The sequence below is a fragment of the Notolepis coatsorum genome, assembly GCF_963971535.1.
Source record: "Notolepis coatsorum genome assembly, chromosome: 2".
Lineage (NCBI taxonomy): Eukaryota > Metazoa > Chordata > Actinopteri > Aulopiformes > Paralepididae > Notolepis > Notolepis coatsorum.
The window spans coordinates 215,094,986-215,121,054 of NC_140166.1; the positions used below are offsets into that span (position 1 = coordinate 215,094,986).

General features: G+C 48.3%; 1 protein-coding gene across 1 annotated transcript in view; it reads right to left on the reverse strand.

Moving 5' to 3' along the window:
• Nucleotides 1-2,731: 2,731 nt before the first annotated feature.
• Nucleotides 2,732-26,069, reverse strand: part of LOC311223749 (estrogen receptor beta-like) — a gene marked incomplete at its 3' end in the record, with an annotated part of 186,967 nt that continues 163,629 nt past the window's right edge. The window contains 1 exon segment of the mRNA XM_084308520.1: nucleotides 2,732-2,920. Within this exon segment, the coding sequence (XP_084164646.1) occupies nucleotides 2,732-2,920 (189 nt within the window).

Below are 26,069 nucleotides of genomic sequence, written 5' to 3' on the forward strand. Positions count from 1 at the left end.
AATTCCTTGTCAACTAATATAGTCATAGGCATTGAATGGTCACTGCCCAGACCCTAGAGATTTTTAAGTCGTGGCTGAAGACTTGTTTTCATTGGCTTTTTGAGGCTTGATAAGCCATGTCCTCTTGTGACTATTTAGTGTGTTTAATGTATTGCATTGACTTGTGCATTTTATGTTGTATTTAGTAATTTTCTGTTTCTTCATACTGTAAAGCACTTAGGTGCAACTTTGCTAAATGTGCTCTATAAATAAAGGTGACCTTAGAGGATTATCGACTAATCCATGAATTGATTTAAACAACACATCTCATTCCCACATGCATCTTGCAGAAAGCACCTTGAGCAAGGAGAAACAGCCCTCGTTACCTACTGTACAGTTTTCCATTGGCTTTATTTCATAGCATTGGCCATTTATTGAACAGCAGCACAAACGTTTCTCTGGTGATTCTGGCATTGTTTTCCAGGTTACGCTATACCCTGTTACCCTGCCTCCAACAAGCCCCCCACGCTGTGCTGACGGCTACACCTGGCTGCTGGCGGCTACACCTGGCTGTGCTGACGGCTACACCTGGCTGTGGTGACGGCTACACCTGGCTGTGCTGACGGCTACACCTGGCTGTGCTGACGGCTGCACCTGGCTGTGGTGACGGCTACACCTGGCTGTGGTGACGGCTACACCTGGCTGTGGTGACGACTACACCTGGCTGCTGACGGCTACACCTGACTGTGGTGACGGCTACACCTGGCTGTGCTGACGGCTACACCTGACTGTGGTGACGGCTACACCTGGCTGTGGTGACGGCTACACCTGGCTGTGCTGACGGCTACACCTGGCTGTGCTGACGGCTACACCTGGCTGTGCTGACGGCTACACCTGGCTGTGCTGACGGCTACACCTGGCTGTGGTGACGGCTACACCTGGCTGTGCTGACGGCTACACCTGGCTGTGCTGACGGCTACACCTGGCTGTGCTGTGGTGACGGCTACACCTGGCTGTGCTGGCGGCTACACCTGGCTGTGCTGACGGCTACACCTGGCTGTGCTGACGGCTACACCTGGCTGTGGTGACGGCTACACCTGGCTGTGCTGACGGCTACACCTGGCTGTGCTGACGGCTACACCTGGCTGTGGTGACGGCTACACCTGGCTGTGGTGACGGCTACACCTGGCTGTGCTGACGGCTACACCTGGCTGTGGTGGCGGCTACACCTGGCTGTGGTGACGGCTACACCTGGCTGTGGTGACGGCTACACCTGGCTGTGGTGACGGCTACACCTGGCTGTGCTGACGGCTACACCTGGCTGTGCTGACGGCTACACCTGGCTGTGGTGACGGCTACACCTGGCTGTGGTGACGGCTACACCTGGCTGCTGACGGCCGGCTACACCTGGCTGTGGTGACGGCTACACCTGGCTGTGGTGACGGCTACACCTGGCTGTGGTGACGGCTACACCTGGCTGTGGTGACGGCTACACCTGGCTGTGGTGACGGCTACACCTGGCTGTGCTGACGGCTATACCTGGCTGTGGTGACGGCTACACCTGGCTGTGCTGACGGCTATACCTGGCTGTGGTGACGGCTACACCTGGCTGCTGACGGCCGGCTACACCTGGCTGTGGTGACGGCTACACCTGGCTGTGGTGACGGCTACACCTGGCTGTGGTGACGGCTACACCTGGCTGCTGGAGGCTACACCTGGCTGTGCTGACGGCTACACCTGGCTGTGCTGACGGCTACACCTGGCTGTGCTGACGGCTACACCTGTCCCAGAAAGGATCTTGGTGCGTCTCCTCTCCTCTCCTTTCTGTGCATCTCCTCTCCACACCTGAGACAGAAAGTACTTAGCCAGTAGCCACTCCCCTCAGACGCAACTGTAGTGTTTTCACAGAGCGAGGAAAATTATACTGTCGGACAATCGAACAATAATTAACATATTTACAAGTCGTATTAAGTTTAGCAAATAAGGAGACATATAGAGAACATTTCAAAGCACTCAAAATTGGCAATATCTCCATTTCGACCTATTTCTTCCACCTATAATTGCGCAACATTTTGGGGTTTTCTGAGGAATCGTGAGACGGGTTAGACTGCGCCTGCCGGGTCACATATGAGGTGGAATGAAGAAGGTCGGAATAGGCAGCGATAAGGCCCACTCTTCTGGAGTCCAGCCTGTCTCTCTCTCCACTCTCAGGCCCTCTGCGATCGTACGCTTTTGGCCAAAACCTGCTCATGTCTCCTCCCACAGCAGGGTAGGTTTAGCTGTTTAGCCCCAGCTCTGGATGAAGGTTATTTTCTTTACATTTTTCTTTTTCATTTCAGATATTGACTGAAGATGTGTGTTTTTAGTCGACGGCGGAAAATTGGTGGGGTTTCGGCTGTTCTGACTGTAAATGGCTGCATTTATATAGAGCTTTTATCCAAAGCGCTTTACAATTCGTTCCTCACATTCACCCATTCACTCACACACAGATGGCAGAGACGACCATGCAAGGTGCCAATCTGCTCATCAGGAGCAATTCGGGGTTAAGTGTCTTGCTCAAGGACACTTCGACGCGCTGCCCGGGAGGAGCGGGAAACGAACCAGGAACCTCTGGATTACCAGACGACTGCTCTACCTCCCGAGCCACTCACTCACTTCGACACACTGCCAGGAGGAGCCGGAACCTTCAGATGACCAGATGAGTCACTGTCGCCCACAAAAGTGACAGTAGCTACTGGGGCAAAACATCATTTTATTTGAGTATCATGCACGTGCACACACAGGGCTTGAGCAGGTGCTTGGGCATGTGCTTGAGCAGGTGCTTGGGCGGGTGCTTGAGCGGGTGTTTGGGCAGGTGCTTGAGCAGGTGTTTGGGCAGGTGCTTGAGCAGGTGTTTGGGCAGGTGCTTGAGCAGGTGCTTGGGCGGGTGCTTGAGCAGGTGCTTGGGCAAGGCAGTCAAGAAAAAGTGCCCTTTTCTGGCTAGTGTTAATTGTATAAAATTCTTTATACATTTTCTATTGAAATTCTACGTGCAAAACATTCTCCTCCAACATGGAGATGCTAAGGAATGGCTGATGAGTTCTGCAAAACCTACAGATACTATTGTTCCTGGCCATGTGTGTGTCTGCAAATACTGGGTGAGTCTAACTATTGTTTCCCACCTGTAAGCTTTGCAACAGGACTCGCTCAGGCTGTGTGTCTTTGGGGGGCAAGCGTGCTATTGATTAGTTTATGCTGTGTGTGTGTGTGTGATTGGGAGAGAAATGGAGAGGAACTTGACTCGCTGTAAACTTGGCTATTTTCTCACCTGCCATGATGACGTTTGATATTTCTGCATCCTACTGTATTTTGTCACAGCCTGCATCCGCCGTGATACATGATGAGACCAGTGTGGGTGAAGGGTTCAGGCTTCACGTGCGCCTGCTGTGACCTATTGATCATTACATAAATTATTAATCTTGATTACAAATATGTAAATGCTATTCTCTTTGTAGTACATAGTAATACATTGATTTATTGATTTATTGATTAAGTTATTGATCGCTTTAAGCAACTCATATGTGGCCTGCTGTCTCCACTTACAGTACTGTATGTCATGCTTTTGAGAGAGAGACAGAGAGAGAGAGAGAGGATTTTCAGTGTGCCGTTTAACTTTGGTTGAGCACCTGCCTCCCAGATGTCTGTGCAGTAAAAGAAAATGGTAATTGGTGCAATTATATAGCAGCTTTTATCAAAGGTGCTTTACAATTTGTTCCTCACATTCAAACATCCACTCACACATTCACACACCAACGGTGGAGGCGACCATGAAAGGTGCCGACCTGCTCATCAGGAGCAGTTAGGGGTTAAGTGTCTTGATCGAAGGACACTTCGATGCGCTGCCCGGGAGGAGCGGGAATCGAACCAGGAACCTTCCAATTACCAGATGACCGCTCTACCTCCTGAAGTACTATAGGCCTACCACTGCATGTCCATGTTGAAGATCATTTTGTTATTATTTTGTATACACCCATCAACAGCTGCAGATGACAGTACGTTGTGGGGCTGGACGACGTACTGTATCCAAGGCTGTGAAAGAGACGGGAGAACGTCCAGAAAACAGGTCAAACCTTATTTTGTTTTTAGTTTTAGTTGCAGGTCTAGTAGTTGTAGTTACTGTAACCATTGGGTAATTTGCAACTAAGCTAAGCAACTGAGGAGGCATTGAAAACAGTATGCAAAACACATTCTACGAAACTCTATCTTGTGCAAATGGTATTAATTGCACAAGACCAAATGCATATTATAACTAGATCAGAGATATACGTATATAAAACACATTTTACAAGACTCAAGTTCTGCAAATTATGTGAATTGCAGTAGCAAATTATATGAATTGCAGTCTCAAATTATACAAATTACACGAGACCAAATGCATATAACCACTAGATCAGAGATATATATATAAAACACATTTAACAAGACTCAAGTTCAGCAAATTATATGAATTACACGAGACCAAATGCATATAACAACTAGATCAGAGATATATAAAACACATTTAACAAGACTCAAGTTCAGCAAATGATATGAATTACACGAGACCAAATGCATATAACAACTAGATCAGAGATATATAAAACACATTTAACAAGACTCAAGTTCAGCAAATTATATGAATTACACGAGACCGAATGCACACGTCTGACTTCACAGTTCTCTCCTGGGCTGCTGCCTCAAACCCTCCATCACGGAGGATCAACCGCACTGGTTCAATAAAACCCAACATCACAGTTTTGATTCCATGTAATGATACCGGTGCTGCGAAGTGTGTCTCTCTGACTCGTCTCTCTCCCCACAGAAGCAGCATCGCTTGTGGTTACTTTCAATTCAGTCATAGTTTAAAAAAAGAAAATTAAATAAATAAAAATCCATGCACATTGCGATGGCATACTGAATTTGGCCCACCATGAAAACAGAATATTCTCCCCCCGGGCACCCAGTGAACGACACCTCCCCAGGGACACGATGTTTAGGCCAGCTTTCATCACAGGACTCGTGCTGCTGGTGTCGCGCCAGCTTTCCTCTTCAAATAGAAGTGCGGTGGTTTGCATGTGCGGCGGAGTAAAGCGGAGTAAGCTCGTTACCCTATCTCCCTCGGCCAGGGGGCTCCTTTTTCCCCTGACTGCTGCATGCTGGGCTTTCCACGTGCGTTACAGTGGTGCCGTGACCCAGATCGGTCGTGGGGCCCTGTTGCGGGTCCTGTTGTGGATTATGATTTATCGTGGACGGATCTTCTGATCAAAATAGGTTTAATGGTAAAAACAATTAATACAAAGTACATGTATAGGTTTGGACCTGCACTGGCTCCCCATCGCCGCACAAATCCGCTTCAAGGCCCTCGACCTGGCATATCGCGCGGCGAAGGGAATGGCTCCCGCCTACCTCCGGTCAATGGTCTCTAACTACACACCCTCAAGACCCCTACGCTCTGCATCTTCTGTCCGCCTCAGACCCACTCCTATCCGAGCTCCGGGAGGGTCATCAAAGAGAAGCAGGCTATTCTCGGTCCTCGCTCCACAATGGTGGAACTTCGTTCCCACCACAGTTAGGACAGACGAAACTCGACCAATTTTTCGCCATCGTCTAAAGACACACTTCTTTAGTATCTGAAATGAATTTTTTTTATAAATTTTAAATAAACTAACCTTCTTACTGTCCTCTACTGTAAATGTCCTAACCCAACCCCCTCCAATGTACAGTAATTTACCTAGTATGGTTGTCAATATTCCAATGTACAGTTTTGCTTGTTTGTACAGTGTCCCCCCCCCAACCCCCTCCAATGTACAGTAAATTACCTAGTATGGTTGTCAATATTCCAATGTACAGTTTTGCTTGTACAGTTGTACAGTGTTTCCCCCCCCCCCCCCCCCCCAACCCCTCCTACCCAACCCCCCCAACCTCCTCCAATGTACAGTTCTTACGTCAAATGTATATACTCCCTTTTCTGGACTATTTTTGTATCACAAACAGTACTGTATTTGCAAATCTGGTATGTCATAAATGTATAGATGTAGCAGTACTGTCTATCTGTATGTCATGTATGTCATATATGTCCTGATGAATTGAAAATGGGGGACCCTGATGTAAACAAGACGAAAGTCTTTCTCTGGTCTGCATCCCCTTAACAATTGTGTGTATTGAGCTGTACTGTATTGTACCCATTCTGCAATCTGTTAATAAAGTTTTCAATCAATCAATCAATCAATCAATCAATCAATCAATCAATCAATCAATCAATCAATCAATCAATCAATCAATCAATCAATCAATCAATCAATCAATCAATGCACTCTTTATATGTGACAAATAACAATACTTGAAACTTGAAAATGTCACTATAATCTCATCCATAAGGAACACAGTGACAGAATGTGTGACTATGCTGGTCATAGGTTTCACTCTCTCCTCTAATAATCTCATCTACAGTATAGACATAGAATTCTATAATAAAACATACTGTAGCAACACAAGACAATCTCATCAAACGGGGGTCTGTGGTCTAATCCGTGTCAGTTTAGGGATTATTTCTAGCAATATACTGTAGGCTGAGGATAATATGCGTAATACATGTTTATGTAAATACTATGTGCTGCTGAGACCAAGGACCACAATGGAAATAAGTCTGTGACTTTTTTGTGCTATCCTTGATCATTTTAGGATGCATGACTTCTTGTAACATGTAATGTATTTCATGTATTTAAGTGTGAAATAAACTAAATTAAATCCTGAGATGGGATTTTTTTTTGGAACCCCAGCCCTATTTCTTGCTAACCAACGATATGATATTGATTGGTATACAGTCCTATACAGTCCTTTCTCAACACAATCCATGCTGTTCCTCCTCCTCCTAGCCGACTGAGGCTCCCTGGCATGGGCTTTGTGCGCGCGGCGGTGTAGATTTCACTGAGCCTGAGGGCGCTTTCACACATATATAGTTCACTAGATGCTCTGCAACCCGAGGGTGAAGTTGCAACATTGTTGCATTTTTCATGGTTCGTTTGGAGTTCACACTACGCCTTTGTGGAGCGCACCAAGCATTGTAAACAAATGTCATGGAGGATTCACCAAGGAGGGGATGTCACTGATGTCATATAGAACAGAATAGAATAGAAGTACTTTATTGATCCCGGGGGAAATTCAGCACCACAGATCGCTCACAATAAACATCTAGGGCAGTGGTCACCAACCCGTCGATCTTTGAGACTGTCCCTGTAGATCTTTCCATGAATTTTTTTTTTTTTTTTAGATCTTACCCTGAGAGTCCACATTACAGTTCTACTTTTGTTTTGATGTGAAAAGTGATGCTGCACTTAGCACTGACTGAGAAAGTACACATTACAGTTCTACTTTATAAAATGATAATTGTAAATATGTTTGTCAATGTTAATAATATGAGAAAGTCCACATTACAGTTCTACTTTTGTTTTGATGTGAAAAGTGATGCTGCATAAGATGACTGCACTTAGCACTGACTGAGAAAGTACATAATAGTTCTACTTTGACGTTTTAATGTTGGACCAAAGCATTGCATGTAATTAGAATACAGGCAAATAAAAGTAATTTAGTTTAAAGTACAATCTTGGCTGTATTTTTCTCTCAACGCTTCAATAGGTAGATCTTGCCTTCACCAAAAAAAAAATAAGTGATCTTGGGCTTAAAAAGGTTGGTGACCACTGATCTAGGGTATTCAAAAATCTAAAATAATCAGAGATATACAATAATATTGTGTCATATCATTGGAGTATGATTTAAGATTAGATTGGGATTAAAGATTAAGATTAAACTGGATTTGAAGAAGTCTTTATTTGTAGCACACATTGCAACGTAGTCCTACAGCGACACACACATGTCACACATAGGAAACATCCACATACATCCGAGTCGCAGATTAAATTTCTCTGTGCTTGACCCATCCCGTCGTCCTTCAGGGCAGCCGGGAGCAGACATGGGTTTGCGGCGTGCGGGCCGCGCCCGGGGACCAATCCAAGTGCTCCCATGTCCATCTTCGTCAGGGACGCGACAACGTTCGAGATCTGTTCTGCATGTTTTTCCATTGGGTTCACCTCTCTTTCTGGAGGGGAAACCCTTGTGAGCACGGGGGGGAAAACATGCAAACTCCACACAGAAAGGCCCGGGAGATACCCCACACCTGGGTACCTGGGAATCTAACCCAGGACCTTCTTGCTGTGAGGCGACAGTGTTAACCACTACACCACCTCCACCACAGGTGGCGCCGCTACAAACCAACGCTCCACCAGTGCAATCTGAGCCACATGCACCCTGACCCCTTCTCCCATTGGATGGCTGAGCCACATGCACCCTGACCCCTTCTCCCATTGGATGGCTGAGCCACATGCACCCTAACCCCTTCTCCCATTGGATGGCTGAGCCACATGCACCCTAACCCCTTCTCCCATTGGATGGCTGAGCCACATGCACCCTAACCCCTTCTCCCATTGGATGGCTGAGCCACATGCACCCTAACCCCTTCTCCCATTGGATGGCTGACGGGTGACTGGGGAGGAATACAACCGGATCAATGAATGTTAGGGGCGTAACGATGCATCGATTCATCGAAATGCATCGATTCTAATGTGACGATTCAACTGCATCGATTTGAAAATGTTAGAATAGATTATAATCGAAATTAATCGAAATAAAAATAAAAAATGCTTTTTTTTTGTGTATATTGTTTTTATTGACCTATAGTCCATTCATGCCGAGTGAATCAGTTCACCCCCGGCCACATTTGTGTATTCAAATTTTTTGGGGGAATTAACTGATAGAAAATTAATCGAATCGAATCGAATCGAATCGTGATCAAATGAAGAGATTTCATGATGCATTGAATGCATGATGCCTGAATAATCGTAATCGAAATTAATCGTTGTGAGGTCGCATCGTTACACCCCTAATGAATGTACTTAGTCAAATATAGACTTGGTTAAACACAGGTTTATTTACCCAAACAGGTACAAGAGTTACGGCGGATGACTTAATGGAGACATTGGCCCTGATGTGTCCCCAGAGAGCTCCTAGAATCCAGTGAGACGTAGGTCTTTATAGTGGAGAGAACGGGATTGTGGGTAGGATGGCCCAGGTATTGGATTGGAGGGGGGCCAGGAGGGGGGGGTAAAAAGGGGGGGGGGGTATCAGGGGAGAGACAAAATGTGGATGGATGGGGGAGGGTTGGAACATGACTGGGACATTGTTTGAGGGAGGGAGGGGAACATTATTCCACATGACCTAGCCCACATTTATTCACTAGCCTTGCCGTTGCCCATTGACATTTACATTTAGTCATTTTTAGCAGCGAACCAAACGTTCTGAAGTCATGTGATGATCACGCAGGTCAGCCTTTTGTTTGAAAACAAAGGTTTGAATCCCATTCCTGCCAACATTATGCTGTGAAAAAGAAGGGGGCTTCAAACATGCAGGATTTTTTTTTTCTTTCATTTTTGGTAGTTTTGTCCTGTGGCCACCTTCAAGCCACCACTGGGCTTGGTGATTGAAAGGCGTTATGCGACGACACAATGGCTAGACACAATGCCCATATTTGGGCTTCCGCTTCCAGGCGCACCTGCAGCTAGTAGGCCATCGAGACCAACTTGCCAATCACCACGGGATGAGGAAAGTGAGGAAATAGGGGCCAAGGGCACACACACACTCTCACATCAGGGGCGAGGAGGCAGACACTCACTCTCAGGGGGGAGGAGACAGACGCTCACTCTCTCACATCAGGGGGGAGGAGACAGACGCTCACTCTCTCACATCAGGGGGGAGGAGACAGACGCTCACTCTCAGGGGCAAGGAGACAGACGCTCACTCTCTCACATCAGGGGCGAGGAGACAGACGCTCACTCTCTCACATCAGGGGGGAGGAGACAGACGCTCACTCTCTCACATCAGGGGGGGAGGAGACAGACGCTCACTCTCTCACATCAGGGGGGAGGAGACAGACGCTCACTCTCTCACATCAGGGGGGAGGAGACAGACGCTCACTCTCTCACATCAGGGGGAGGAGACAGACAGACGCTCACTCTCTCACATCAGGGGCGAGGAGACAGACGCTCACTCTCTCACATCAGGGGGGAGGAGACAGACGCTCACTCTCTCACATCAGGGGGGGAGAGACAGACGCTCACTCTCTCACATCAGGGGGGAGGAGACAGACACTCACTCTCTCACATCAGGGGGGAGGAGACAGACACTCACTCTCTCACATCAGGGGGGAGGAGACAGACGCTCACTCTCTCACATCAGGGGGAGGAGACAGACAGACGCTCACTCTCTCACATCAGGGGCGAGGAGACAGACGCTCACTCTCTCACATCAGGGGGGAGGAGACAGACGCTCACTCTCTCACATCAGGGGCGAGGAGACAGACGCTCACTCTCTCACATCAGGGGGGAGGAGACAGACGCTCACTCTCTCACATCAGGGGTGAGGAGACAGACGCTCACTCTCTCACATCAGGGGGGAGGAGACAGACGCTCACTCTCTCACATCAGGAGGAGACAGACGCTCACTCTCTCACATCAGGAGGAGACAGACGCTCACTCTCTCACATCAGGGGGGAGGAGACAGACGCTCACTCTCTCACATCAGGGGGAGGAGACAGACGCTCACTCTCTCACATCAGGGGGGAGGAGACAGACGCTCACTCTCTCACATCAGGGGCGAGGAGACAGACTCTCACTCTCTCACATCAGGGGGAGGAGACAGACGCTCACTCTCTCACATCAGGGGGGAGGAGACAGACGCTCACTCTCTCACATCAGGGGGGAGGAGACAGACGCTCACTCTCTCACATCAGGGGAGAGGAGACAGACGCTCACTCTCTCACATCAGGGGCGAGGAGACAGACGCTCACTCTCTCACATCAGGGGGGAGGAGACAGACGCTCACTCTCTCACATCAGGGGGGAGGAGACAGACGCTCACTCTCAGGGGGGAGGAGACAGACGCTCACTCTCTCACATCAGGGGGGAGGAGACAGACGCTCACTCTCAGGGGGGAGGAGACAGACGCTCACTCTCTCACATCAGGGGGGAGGAGACAGACGCTCACTCTCAGGGGGGAGGAGACAGACGCTCACTCTCTCACATCAGGGGGAGGAGACAGACGCTCACTCTCTCACATCAGGGGGGAGGAGACAGACGCTCACTCTCTCACATAAGGGGGAGGAGACAGACGCTCACTCTCTCACATCAGGGGGAGGAGACAGACGCTCACTCTCTCACATCAGGGGGAGGAGACAGACGCTCACTCTCTCACATCAGGGGGAGGAGACAGACGCTCACTCTCTCACATCAGGGGCGAGGAGACAGACGCTCACTCTCTCACATCAGGGGGGAGGAGACAGACGCTCACTCTCACATCAGGGGGAGGAGACAGACGCTCACTCTCTCACATCAGGGGTGAGGAGACAGACGCTCACTCTCTCACATCAGGGGCGAGGAGACAGACGCTCACTCTCTCACATCAGGGGGAGGAGACAGACGCTCACTCTCTCACATCAGGGGGGAGGAGACAGACGCTCACTCTCTCACATCAGGGGGGAGGAGACAGACGCTCACTCTCTCACATCAGGGGGGAGGAGACGGACGCTCACTCTCTCACATCAGGGGGAGGAGACAGACGCTCACTCTCTCACATCAGGGGGAGGAGACAGACGCTCACTCTCTCACATCAGGGGGGAGGAGACAGACGCTCACTCTCTCACATCAGGGGGGAGGAGACAGACGCTCACTCTCTCACATCAGGGGGGAGGAGACAGACGCTCACTCTCTCACATCAGGGGGGAGGAGACGGACGCTCACTCTCTGACATCAGGGGCGAGGAGAGACAGACGCTCACTCTCTCACATCAGGGGGAGGAGACAGACGCTCACTCTCTCACATCAGGGGAGACAGACGCTCACTCTCTCACATCAGGGGGGAGGAGACAGACGCTCACTCTCTCACATCAGGGGCGAGGAGACAGACGCTCACTCTCTCACATCAGGGGGGAGGAGACAGAACGATAAGCGAACAAGTGTTTGTGTTTGATTTAAAATAAAGCAAACTATTATTTTGGGAAACACAGCTGGACTGACTGTTTTTCCCACAAGCCACAAGACTCCTGAACAAGGACCTGAGCAAGGACAAGGACAGGAGATAGCCCTACTAAAAAACTCTTGAATACACACACACACCTCTTAAAAGTCTCTTGAAGACACACACACACACACCCTGCACTTAACCTTAATTATGCACATACACTTTTACGCAGGCAGGTGTGAAAGCAGCCTCGATCGGCTGGTACGGAGAGGAGCGTGACCCCATTGACTTTGCATGGATTTGTGGCCAACCAGCCGAAGCTAGTAGGAGGAGCGGCATGGCTTGTGCTGAGAGAGGAACTCTACTGATCATCATCAATATCAGTAAGTAGGACACAGGACTACGGTTTCAGAAACATCTGAACTAGCCCTTTAATCATTTGGGTTTAATGATAATAATCCTTTTTTTCCCTTTTCTTTTATATATATATATTTTTTAAAGATTTATTTTTTAGCGTTTATCGCTTTTTTCTACTGGGCAGTCTAGTAGAGAGAGAGAGAGAGAGAGAGGAAGAGCGGGAGACAGAGCAGGGGGAAGACATTCGGCAAATGACGCCGGGTCCGGGAATCGAACCCGGGTCGGCCGTGCCGCGACGCAGCGTGCTACATGGTTCGCCACTTGGGTGCCCCTTCTTTTATATATATAATCCATGTTCTTGTCAATGAAATAACAAAAGTTGTACATGGAAAAATATTATTAGAAGTGATGTATTTGGGGGAAATAGATTTCAATATAAGGGATGATGGTTATATTAGGGGTGGCAACCAAAAAGGCTCTCTCAAGGAAGTGGATGAGTCAGGTGGTGCTGATGGTGGGAGAATGGATGGAGGTGATCCGTGAGATCTATGTGATGGAAAAGTTGACATGTGCATTTAGACTACAGAGGGAGAGGTTTGAGTAGAGGTTTGATGAGAGGTTTGAGGAGGGGTTAGATGAGAGGTTTGAGCAGAGGTTAGATGAGAGGTTTGAGCAGAGGTTAGATGAGAGGTTTGAGCAGAGGTTTGAGGAGAGGGTTGAGTAGAGGTTAGAGGAGAGGTTAGAGGAGAGGTTTGATGAGAGGTTTGAGGAGAGGGTTGAGTAGAGGTTAGAGGAGAGGTTAGAGGAGGGGTTAGATGAGAGGGTTGAGGAGAGGGTTGAGTAGAGGTTAGAGGAGAGGTTAGATGAGAGGTTTGAGGAGAGGGTTGAGTAGAGGTTAGAGGAGAGGTTTGATGAGAGGTTTGAGGAGAGGGTTGAGTAGAGGTTAGAGGAGAGGTTAGAGGAGAGGTTTGATGAGAGGTTTGAGGAGAGGGTTGAGTAGAGGTTAGAGGAGAGGTTTGATGAGAGGTTTGAGGAGAGGGTTGTGTTGTGAAGGGCCAGATTAAACCGAATATATTTATTTATATATATATATTTAATTGTATTTGTATATTCTCTAATATTCCCTGATATCCCTTGTATATTCCTTGTACAATATGCATTGAATATCCATTCTAGCCTACTGAACATCCCATAATAGTCTCCATTCTACTATTGGTCGAGACCTTGGTGCCAGGCTGCCATACCCCCCAGACCCAGTTCAAACGTACCGCTCAACATGTACGAACAAGTCCTAGTTCCGCGTAGGAATCTGGCTACCGCACCACTAATGGTACTATTTGTTCATAGTGCGTATATATACTGCGCTACTAAAGTAGGACTTCCTTTTTAGTCCAGTTTCTTACCCTCCAATAGAGTGACAGACGTAAAGCCTCCCCGCGACGCCACGTGTGGGAGTAAGGCCAAGTTCGGCCTACCATCGGTATTGAGACATCGTGTATATTAATATTTGAATAGTCATATTTGGCACTATATCGTCGAGTTGGACGTAGTCTATTAAGCTAATAATAGTCTATTCATATGTAGTGCTTCGTGCGGTGAGAATACTATCGTAGTCAGTACCCCCATCGTTTCGGGTAGAACTGGCTGCTTATCCAGGGTGGCCGACCCCATGTGAGGCTGCACCCGAGGAGCCCCAGAGCCGACGAGCGAGTGGACCTGCATACCGGATTATTCTACCGACGACAGCCCGCCTTCCCAGGCACGGATTATGCTTTGTATACAGTGATTATTCTATGGATAAAGACCAACACTGCCGTGTGTTGGAAAACCCCCCCCCCCCGGAGAGGACGACAGGTGAGGAGACGCTCTACACGACGAGGTCGCTTCACGTCTCTCCATCGTGGACCGGAGGAAGCCGGCCCACAGAGAGTCCAACTGCTTTCATCTGTGGATCGAGGATCGCTGAGGCACCGAGCCGCACAACCGTGGGTTCTCCCAGGATACCCTCGGCCAGACGGATACAGCCAGACTCTACCCCCCCCCCCCTTCTCCAGTTGTCTTACAAGCGACCGGAATTCCCCCCTAGTGTATCCAGTTCTATAATCATTAAAGTATCATTGCTATTATTCCTTAAATATTCCAGGTTGTATATTTACCGCCTGCGCCACCAGAGATTGGACGTTCTCTATTGATATACCAACGAATACTCATTTGCCATAAAAGTGCATCCTATTTCAAATCATAAATGTAATTAAGTGATTGCTCTACATACCTTTTGCTATGTATTAATTATTATTAAACGCAGACTTTCGACTTGGTACATTTGTGTTGGATCGTTTCATCTACGTGGGAGTGTTTACCATAATTATTTATGCCTAGTACTGGGTGGCCAGAGTCTAAAGTACAAGAGGTAGTGGTAGTAAGTATCATATCTAACAATACAGTCAGGGAATTGTACCCCTCAGTTACAGGTTGAGTAGAGGTTAGAGGAGAGGTTAGAGGAGAGGTTTGAGGAGAGGGTTGAGTAGAGGGTTGAGTAGAGGTTAGAGGAGAGGTTAGAGGAGAGGTTTGAGGAGAGGGTTGAGTAGAGGGTTGAGTAGAGGTTAGAGGAGAGGTTTGAGGAGAGGGTTGAGTAGAGGGTTGAGTAGAGGTTAGAGGAGAGGTTAAAGGAGAGGTTTGAGGAGAGGGTTGAGTAGAGGTTAGAGGAGAGGTTAGAGGAGAGGTTTGATGAGAGGTTTGAGGAGAGGGTTGAGGAGAGGTTAGAGGAGATGTTAGAGGAGAGGTTTGATGAGAGGTTTGAGGAGAGGTTAGAGGAGAGATGGTGATTTTTTCTTTTACCATTGCATTACCCAAAGTAATTTGTGATTTTTATTCTACTTTATACATATAGCACATGCAAGAGAGAGAGAGAGAGAGAGAGAGAGAGAGAGAGATGACATGTCCGTGCATCCAGTTACCTTCATGTAGTCTCTTACAGTACAACAACAGTAGAGGTTGAATACCTTTAGGTAAATGTATCACATTCACACTCCTGAGTGATTTGTACTGACAGACACATGGGATGTCCAAAGCATTTAAAAAAGGTCCAGCTGGATATTTCCCTGAGCATGAACGCAGAACCAGTCCCAAAAAAAAGGGATGACCCAAAGAAGAATATCCTGGCTGAGAATAATACAAAGCCTTTTCTAGCACGGCAGGCACAAGGCTACCATATACTAATATTATACTAACCTACACTGTAGCACTCAACACTTTGATGAACATTGTTACTCAGCCGATAGATTTGTGCCCTTCCTGAGGACTTGTCGTACAGAACTTGTAAGTCGCTTTGGATAAAAGCGTCAGCTAAATGACTAAATGTACATCAGCCTTCATCACAGAGCAAAGCAGGATGTTCACTTTCTTGGACTGGCTGTGTGTTTACAATAAGATAACTGGGAAATAACGTGACTCACTAATGAAGAACCTTGGTTCTGTTTTCTGTTTGGATTTCCCTTCTGTTTCTTTTTCTTTTGTTCTATTGGACAAGAGCAATCAAATTGTTTACCAACAGATTAATCACAATACTGGAGCCGTGAGAGGATTGGATGAAGTCACCATGGTCAGGTTTGTTTTGATTGGACCTTTGATCGTGAGGTTTGTTTTGATTGGACCTTTTGAATCAAGCTGAGTTCAACGATGCCCCTCCCCTAATGAACAGACTGTACTAAAATGATTGTGATTATGATTATTATAATTTTTTCTGTTTATTGAAATGTTTAAATTGACAGACTTTATAAAAAATATATAGAAAATAAACACCCATAACACCTTTCTTTTATAGGACAACAATAACAAATAAATCAATAACAGCATGACATTAACTCATTCAGCGCCAGGGGTCGCTGTTTACCTTACCGTTGAAATGCCATCGCCTTTTAACATGGGGATACGTGGCTGTGTTTGCAGGCCTAAAGCTATATTATATATTATAGCTATGGATCTAATAATATAGTCGATTGTCATTGAGTTTCTTCCGGTCAAGATGCAAAAAACAGATAATTTTTCCATCCATACATTTCCGTTTTATACCGTCGTGAATATGAGTGTAGTTTCCAAAATGCTTCGTAATGGCCGGCAACGTGTATTCTAGTAAAAGCGTTATCGTTTCTTCCCTGGACTAGCTACTGTTCTCAATTCAAATTTAGATTATCGGCCCCTCCGTGCTTTGATCGCTACCAACGGAACATGCCACACACACACACCACACACACATGCTCCCGATCGCATGAAGGAATTTTTAGATCAACGCAATATTGATACCATTTAGCCCTTACCTTGACCAGGATCTGTCCCGAAAAGAATATTCCAATTATCTGATCGCCATTCCAAGTACTGATCGCGATCGTGTTTCCAACATAATCCAGCAATGAACTTGAACCCGGGGGGCCCGACCCTCATCGATGCATGCGTTATAAGCATTTGCCCAGCCCGAGTAGTTAGACTCCGCCCGCAGGCCGCAGATCGGCCCAGACACCAAGCCACATCGTTTCAAATGGAGTGCAATAGCGGCCGCAAGGTGGCAGGCGGCGGTATTGGACTTTTGCGATCTCAGACCCATCCCCAGTGATAACACACAGCTGCCTGCATGTTTATGAATGGAAATAGTGAATAAAATAAATAACGATCCAATAACGAGTATACTCGTTGTTGGCGTTATTCGATTGGCGGGCTATAACGAGTATACTCGTTGTTGGCAGCCATTGAGTTAATTGCTAAATACATTTGTTTAGTTCGAGTCGTTTAGTCAAAACCTGAATCTTTTTTATTGGGATAGGATTGGATGAAATAATAATAATAACGTTATTAAAGTAATTATATAATAATAATAAGGTTCGAAATGCTCTACACTAACGGCTCAGTCTGCCTCACTAGTCTAACTCTCTAGTCTAACTCTCTAGTCTAACTCTCTAGTCTAACTCTCTAGTCTACCTCTCTAGTCTACCTCTCTAGTCTAACTCTCTCTAGTCAAACTCTCTAGTCTGCCTCTCTAGTCTAACTCTAGTCTAACTCTAGTCTACCTCTCTAGTCTAACTCTCTCTAGTCAAACTCTCTAGTCTGCCTCTCTAGTCTAACTCTAGTCTAACTCTCTAGTCTAACTCTCTCTAGTCAAACTCTCTAGTCTGCCTCTCTAGTCTAACTCTAGTCTAACTCTCTAGTCTAACTCTCTCTAGTCAAACTCTCTAGTCTGCCTCTCTAGTCTAACTCTAGTCTAACTCTCTAGTCTAACTCTCTAGTCTAACTCTAGTCTAACTCTCTAGTCTAACTCTCTCTAGTCAAACTCTCTAGTCTGCCTCTCTAGTCTAACTCTAGTCTGCCTCTCTAGTCTAACTCTCTCGTCTGCCTCTCTAGTCTAACTCTAGTCTGCCTCTCTAGTCTAACTCTAGTCTAACTCTCTCTAGTCTAACTCTCTAGTCTGCCTCTCTAGTCTGTCTCTCTAGTCTAACTCTAGTCTGCCTCTCTAGTCTAACTCTAGTCTAACTCTCTCTAGTCTAACTCTCTAGTCTGCCTCTCTAGTCTGTCTCTCTAGTCTAACTCTAGTCTGCCTCTCTAGTCTAACTCTCTCTAGTCTAACTCTCTAGTCTGCCTCTCTAGTCTGTCTCTCTAGTCTAACTCTAGTCTGCCTCTCTAGTCTAACTCTAGTCTAACTCTCTCTTGTCTAACTCTCTAGTCTGCCTCTCTAGTCTGTCTCTCTAGTCTAACTCTAGTCTACCACACTAGTCTACCAACTCTTAACCTCTGGAAAAACAACAACCTTGTCGTGGGGCAGTGACATTTTGACGACTCATCAGAAACAATGAGAACTGATCTTCCCGTGGAACCCAGGGGGCAGACACAAGACGCGCTGCTGGAGAACGAACACTCCTTCTCTGTGACAAGATAATGACTCCTGCTTCCCCACAGCAGAGCCTAGCGGGGCTCCCCCCCCCCCCCCCCCCCCCCAGCCATGCCCGGCTCAGAATCTTGTTGACACAGAAAATATTACTGTCTGTTGATTATATTATTAGCCTAGTTGAGCCAATCATCTCCGTCATCAGCAACATAAGAAATGTGGGAAATGTTGGCATGGCCTCCTCTCAGGGAGAGAGCGAGTTAGGTCACAGTAAGCCCCTCTCAGAGACAGTAGAAGGCGAGTTAGGTCACAGTAAGCCCCTCTCAGAGACAGTAGAAGGCGAGTTAGGTCACAGTAAGCCCCTCTCAGAGACAGTAGGAGAGTTAGGTCACAGTAAGCCCCTCTCAGAGACAGTAGAAGGCGAGTTAGGTCACAGTAAGCCCCTCTCAGAGACATTAGAAGGCGAGTTAGGTCACAGTAAGCCCCTCTCAGAGACAGTAGAAGGCGAGTTAGGTCACAGTAAGCCCCTCTCAGAGACAGTAGAAGGCGAGTTAGGTCACAGTAAGCCCCTCTCAGAGACAGGAGAAAGCGAGTTAGGTCACAGTAAGCCCCTCTCAGAGACAGGAGAAGGCGAGTTAGGTCACAGTAAGCCCCTCTCAGAGACAGGAGACAGCGAGTTAGGTCACAGTAAGCCCCTCTCAGAGACAGTAGAAGGCGAGTTAGGTCACAGTAAGCCCCTCTCAGAGACAGTAGAAGGAGAGTTAGGTCACAGTAAACCCCTCTCAGAGACAGGAGAAAGCGAGTTAGGTCACAGTAAACCCGGGTTTGGCCCCTTCTTGGCTCCGCTCGGTCTCTGGAGCAGGAAACTAGGCCGCTCCGACACGATAATGATATCTACCCGGGGAGCTCTCTGATTGGATGCCAAGCCCGTGGAGAGAGATCCCATTACCGAGTGTTGTTTTGATATCACCCACCTCCAGACCTGCGCTAAGCACTTTTCTCAGCCTTTGTTGTTCCTGGCGGCTCACAGGGAAGCGATATTGAGCCCTGTCATGCTGCACGCGCTCACATCCGCCCTTCTGACACTCCGATGTGCACATTATGCGGCTGGAACAACAATGCGGAATATATCGAAGCGGTCTTGTTTTCGGGAGGAAAATGTACTTTGACAATCTCCTCCTAGACCCTCCGTGTTCTCCCAAGAGTCATGAATATTCAGAAATGTGATATTTATGGCTGCCGCTAATGAATATTCTGCTGTAAGTCTACTTTGCAATTTAGAGTAGTGGGGGGAATTGGATCTAGCCACTAGATGTTTCTGTAAAGGCAACAGCCAGCCAGACAAATATCATCCTTTTTCTTTCGCTAACTCTGCTTTTAAAAGACTATGTGAATGTCACGTTATAATTTTTTCCCCTTTTCAAAAATGTATGTAATCTCTGCTTTACATAGTGAGAGAGTTTCAGGTCAAAGCCGAAGGGGGCAGAATAACTAAATGCTCTCTTTCCCATTTCAGTAAGAATTTGGGAACAGACAATAGGAGCAAACTTTGAGAACGTAAAAAATAACGCTGTAAAACATATATATATATATGGTCCAGAAAAGTGTTAAATTATTTTTGGTAATTCGTGTACCAGTAAAATTCAGCATGATTATCCAAAACGGCCATCCGCTGCCATTAATTTCGAGGCTCTAGTCAAAACCAAGGACTTCATCTTCTTATGTCACCTTCCCCAGCACTCAGTGCCCGTCTGGGATCGCTTTCGGAGCAGACGCTCCTTGGCTACAACGGTGGTCAATAATATTTCGCCGTCAGCTGTGACTGGTCAGTTCAGGACACGCTGTCTATGTGTTCGGGAGACTCGGGTGCATAAAAACCTGATTATAACCATGTCTCACTCTCAACCACAGCGCGAAAAAGAGTGAGGCGAGGCGGAAGTGGCAATTTTTTCTAAGTAAAATACCCGGAAGACGAATGAAAATAAAAGACATTTCCTTGTTCCACCCCTCAGGGTCGGTACCGACCCCAAAATGACATTATGATCATAGATCGATATTTTTCAGAGTGATGCAAAAAATGTGTGATTTTAAAATCAAACGTTTTCAAGTATTAACATCACTAACATGTCACAAAAGCATGTAGAATGTATATTATCATCAATACATTAGTTTAGCAATAGGTTAAAAGTGTCATTATATCGTTTTAAGTTTTCGATTTGCTGAAGTCTATTCCAAGACGGCGACCATTTTGGAAAATTTGAATCATGGGAATTGTAGTTTTTTTGCGGACATTTTGTCGAGGGGATGCATAGCTGTGGATCAGCGTTGGAATTTTGTCGAACTACACTTCCTGGCAGATTATGGGGGTTGAAAGTTCAGCGTTCTGAATGAATTGTGAGGTTCTCCTCTCCCTGGACCTTTAATTCCTGTTCCCTGTACTTTAATTCCCTGTCTCCTCACTTCACTAGCCCCCACCCTCGCGTTCGTTTGCTCTTCAGCAGCCACACCCTTGGACTACCTGTCATTATGTGTTTGATTGGTCTGGTGCCGAACACACACTTCTAGTTTCAAGTATCAATTACCTTCACGCACCTGACGTGTATTCTAATTAGTTCCCCTTTGGGCTTTAAGTACCTCGCTCTTCCCCTCTGGCCTTGTCGGGTCGTTCCGTATCATATCTCTATCACCAAGACTCCTTCGGGAGGTTCTCTGTCTAAAGGCTCCTACGGGAGTTTTGGTTTCTGTCTGTTATGCTGTTTTCATCTCCGGCGTGAGATGCGCTCAAGCTTTCGCCTCCTGTCCCCGTTTGCCTGGAAGGAGACACTGGACTGCGCTCTCTAAACTTCCACGGGAGGTATTCCAGTGTTCCACTTCAGACCTCCGCGCAGCAGACGTCCAGACGCGCATCCAGACCTCCGCGCAGCAGACGCCCAGACGCGCATCCAGACCTCCGCGCAGCAGACGCGCTCTTCACTCCAGACGCGCATCCAGACGCGCATCCAGACCTCCGCGCAGCAGACGCGCTCTTCACTCCAGACGCGCATCCAGACGCTCATCCAGACCTCCGAGCCTGACGCGCTCTTCACTCCAGACGCGCATCCAGACGCGCATCCTGACGCACTCTAGTCGCGCACCACTCAGACCTCCGCTTGGACAACCCGTTCCCGGTAACGACGCTGGACAACCCGTTCCCCGTAGCGACGCGCTCCCCCTGTTTTGATCCGGCTCTCTTTACGCACAGCGCCTGGGTGAGTTTGCAAGACTGTCTTTTTGACCCTATCATTTTTCGTGTGTGTGAAACACTGAAGAGATCCTGCTTTTTGTTCTGACTGTCATTCACCCTGTGCCTGCTTTTTGGATTGTTCATTTGGGATAATATTTGCTTGAACTTTGCTCACTGTGTGTATTCACACCGAAGATATTATCACCTGGATTATTATTGGGACATCGCTTACTGTGTGTATTCACACCGAAGATATTATCACTTGGACTATAATTGGGACTTCGCTCACTGTGTGTATTTGCACCGAAGATTCTATCACGTGGATTGTTGTCGGGACATTACTCACAGAGTGTATTTACACCGAAGATTCAGTCACTTGGATTACTCTGTTTTGGGACAAGTCACTTCTCCTGTCACCTGCTCTGTTCCCAACTGTACTCTGAGCTAACCCGCTCTCTCTCTCCCTCTCTGTCCCGTTTCCACCTCGGAGAGCTGCCGAGAGGATTCTGCAGAGCGGCTCTGACGTCACTGTCTGATTCCTCAGACGAACCTTCCCGGGAGAAGCTGCAGAGCAGCAACATTCTTCTAATGCTTGTATCCCAGTCTTTGTCTGTTTTCCATTCTCTAGTCCTCCTAGTCCTCCCTGTCCAGTCCTTCTAGCCCTCCTAGTCCTCCCTGTCCCCAGCCCGCCTCCGCGGGCCTCTGTCCCTGTTTCCCCTCTCTAGTCCTCCTAGTCCTCCCTGTCCAGTCCTTCCAGTCCTCCTAGTCATCCTAGTCCTCCCTGTCTAGTCCTTCCAGTCCTCCCTCTCCCCAGCCCGCCTCCGCGAGCCTCTGTCCCTGTTTTCCCCTCTCTAGTCCTCCTAGCCCTCCCTGTCCAGTCCTCCTAGTCCTCCTAGTCATCCCGTCCAGTCCTCCTAGTCCTCCCTGTTCCTGCCCTTTTCCCTTGCCCTGTCCTGTTCCCTTAGCCTTCCCCTTAGCCAGCTCGCCTCCTAGAGGCACTGTGCCTTTTTCCCATTTCTTGTTTTCCAGTAATTTGTGTTCTCCCTTAAAGGGACAGTGCCGTTTTCTGTGTGTTTCAATAAATGCCCAGTTCTTGGCTTACTCTCATACCTGTCTTGTGTTGTGCGATTGGGGTCGGTTACAAACCATAACAGTACGACCCGACCAATCGACGACCCCAGCCAGCACAGACGGTGTATGTTGAGTTTGCTTTTTTTTTTTTTTTTGTTAGTCTCCCCTGTTAGCTCCCCTGTTTAGCCTGTTAGCTTTCCTGTTAGCCCTGTTAGCTTCTCTGTTTAGCCCTGTTAGCTCCCCTGTTAGCTTGTTAGCTCCCCTGTTAGCCTGTTGACTCCCCTGTTTGCTTCCCTGTTTGCCTCGTTAGCTCCCCTGCAGCTTGTTAGGCCTCTACTACCAGCATGGCCCCAGTCTGCTAGTTTTGCCCCGGCTGCTAACACAGCCTCTATGTTAATGCAGCCCTTGCTGCTGGCATAGGCCCTGTAGCTAGCCATGCCCAGGCAGCTTACCCAGTTCCTCTGCATGGCCCCAGTCTGCTAGCTTAGCCCCGGCTGCTAGCACAGCCTCTATGTTAATGCAGCCCTTGCTGCTGGCATAGGCCCTGTAGCTAGCCATGCCCAGGCAGCTAACCCAGTCCCTCTGCATGGCCTCCACTTTTTGTGTAGTTTTTCCCACTGCTAGGACTGCCCTTTCAGCTAGCAAGGTCAGTTTTCTCCCACTGCTAGGACTGCCCTTTCAGCTAGCAAGGTCAGTTTTCTCCCACTGCTAGGACTGCCCTTTCAGCTAGCAAGGTCAGTTTTTTCCCACTGCTAGGACTGCCCTTTCAGCTAGCAAGGTCAGTTTTTCCCACTGCTAGGACTGCCCTTTCAGCTAGCAAGGTCAGTTTTCTCCCACTGCTGGGACTGCCCCTTCAGCTAGCAAGGTCAGTTTTCTCTCACTGCTAGGACTGCCCCTTCAGCTAGCAAGGTCAGTTTTTTCCCACTGCTAGGACTGCCCTTTCAGCTAGCAAGGTCAGTTTTCTCCCACTGCTAGGACTGCCCTTTCAGCTAGCAAGGTCAGTTTTTCTCCCACTGCTAGGACTGCCCCTTCAGCTAGCAAGGTCAGTTTGCTCCCACTGCTAGGACTGCCCCTTCAGCTAGCAAGGTCAGTTTTCTCTCACTGCTAGGACTGCCCCTTCAGCTAGCAAGGTCAGTTCCCCACAGCTAGGACTGTCCTTCCAGCTAGCTTGTTCTCTCATGCTGGTCCAGCCCTGTCTGCCAGCCTAGCTCCGGCAGCTAGCGCAGCCTCTATGTTAATATAGCGGTACAGCTAGCATAGGCCCTGTAGCTATCAGTGCCCTGGCAGCTACCCTTTCCCTCTGCTAGCCCCTTCCCTGTTCCCCTCTCCAGTGCCCCTGTTCCAGCCCTGTCTGCTAGCCTAGCTCCGGCAGCTAGCGCAGCCTCTATGTTAATCTAGCAGTACAGCTAGCATAGGCCCTGTAGCTATCAGTGCCCTGGCAGCTACCCTTTCCCTCTGCTAGCCCCTTCCCGGTGCTCCTCATAGTTACCCCTCTGCTCCTCTAGTTACCCCTCAGCTCCTCTAGTTACCCCTCAGCTCCTCTGGTTACCCCTCAGCTCCTCTAGTTGCCCCTCGGCTTCCCTAGTTACCCCTCAGCTGCCCTGTTCCTTGCTAGCCCCACTTTTGTTGTAGCTTCCCCTGCTAGCATGGCCCAGTACTTTTGTTTTGTTGCCTTGTTTTTTTCCCCTGCCCCTCTGTCTGTGTTTTTGGGTCGCCCGGTGGCTCCCGTGGAGGGGGGAGTACTGTGAGGTTCTCCACTCCCTGGACCTTTAATTCCTGTTCCCTGTACTTTAATTCCCTGTCTCCTCACTTCACTAGCCCCCACCCTCGCGTTCGTTTGCTCTTCAGCAGCCACACCCTTGGACTACCTGTCATTATGTGTTTGATTGGTCTGGTGCCGAACACACACTTCTAGTTTCAAGTATCAATTACCTTCACGCACCTGACGTGTATTCTAATTAGTTCCCCTTTGGGCTTTAAGTACCTCGCTCTTCCCCTCTGGCCTTGTCGGGTCGTTCCGTATCATATCTCTATCACCAAGACTCCTTCGGGAGGTTCTCTGTCTAAAGGCTCCTACGGGAGTTTTGGTTTCTGTCTGTTATGCTGTTTTCATCTCCGGCGTGAGATGCCATCAAGCTTTCGCCTCCTGTCCCCGTTTGCCTGGAAGGAGACACTGGACTGCGCTCTCTAAACTTCCACGGGAGGTATTCCAGTGTTCCACTTCAGACCTCCGCGCAGCAGACGTCCAGACGCGCATCCAGACCTCCGCGCAGCAGACGCCCAGACGCGCATCCAGACCTCCGCGCAGCAGACGCGCTCTTCACTCCAGACGTGCATCCAGACGCGCATCCAGACCTCCGCGCAGCAGACGCGCTCTTCACTCCAGACGCGCATCCAGACGCTCATCCAGACCTCCGAGCCTGACGCGCTCTTCACTCCAGATGCGCATCCAGACGCGCATCCTGACGCACTCTAGTCGCGCACCACTCAGACCTCCGCTTGGACAACCCGTTCCCGGTAACGACGCTGGACAACCCGTTCCCCGTAGCGACGCGCTCCCCCTGTTTTGATCCGGCTCTCTTTACGCACAGCGCCTGGGTGAGTTTGCAAGACTGTCTTTTTGACCCTATCATTTTTCGTGTGTGTGAAACACTGAAGAGATCCTGCTTTTTGTTCTGACTGTCATTCACCCTGTGCCTGCTTTTTGGATTGTTCATTTGGGATAATATTTGCTTGAACTTTGCTCACTGTGTGTATTCACACCGAAGATATTATCACCTGGATTATTATTGGGACATCGCTTACTGTGTGTATTCACACCGAAGATATTATCACTTGGACTATAATTGGGACTTCGCTCACTGTGTGTATTTGCACCGAAGATTCTATCACGTGGATTGTTGTCGGGACATTACTCACAGTGTGTATTTACACCAAAGATTCAGTCACTTGGATTACTCTGTTTTGGGACAAGTCACTTCTCCTGTCACCTGCTCTGTTCCCAACTGTACTCTGAGCTAACCCGCTCTCTCTCTCCCTCTCTGTCCCGTTTCCACCTCGGAGAGCTGCCGAGAGGATTCTGCAGAGCGGCTCTGACGTCACTGTCTGATTCCTCAGACGAACCTTCCCGGGAGAAGCTGCAGAGCAGCAACATTCTTCTAATGCTTGTATCCCAGTCTTTGTCTGTTTTCCATTCTCTAGTCCTCCTAGTCCTCCCTGTCCAGTCCTTCTAGCCCTCCTAGTCCTCCCTGTCCCCAGCCCGCCTCCGCGGGCCTCTGTCCCTGTTTCCCCTCTCTAGTCCTCCTAGTCCTCCCTGTCCAGTCCTTCCAGTCCTCCTAGTCATCCTAGTCCTCCCTGTCTAGTCCTTCCAGTCCTCCCTCTCCCCAGCCCGCCTCCGCGAGCCTCTGTCCCTGTTTTCCCCTCTCTAGTCCTCCTAGCCCTCCCTGTCCAGTCCTCCTAGTCCTCCTAGTCATCCCGTCCAGTCC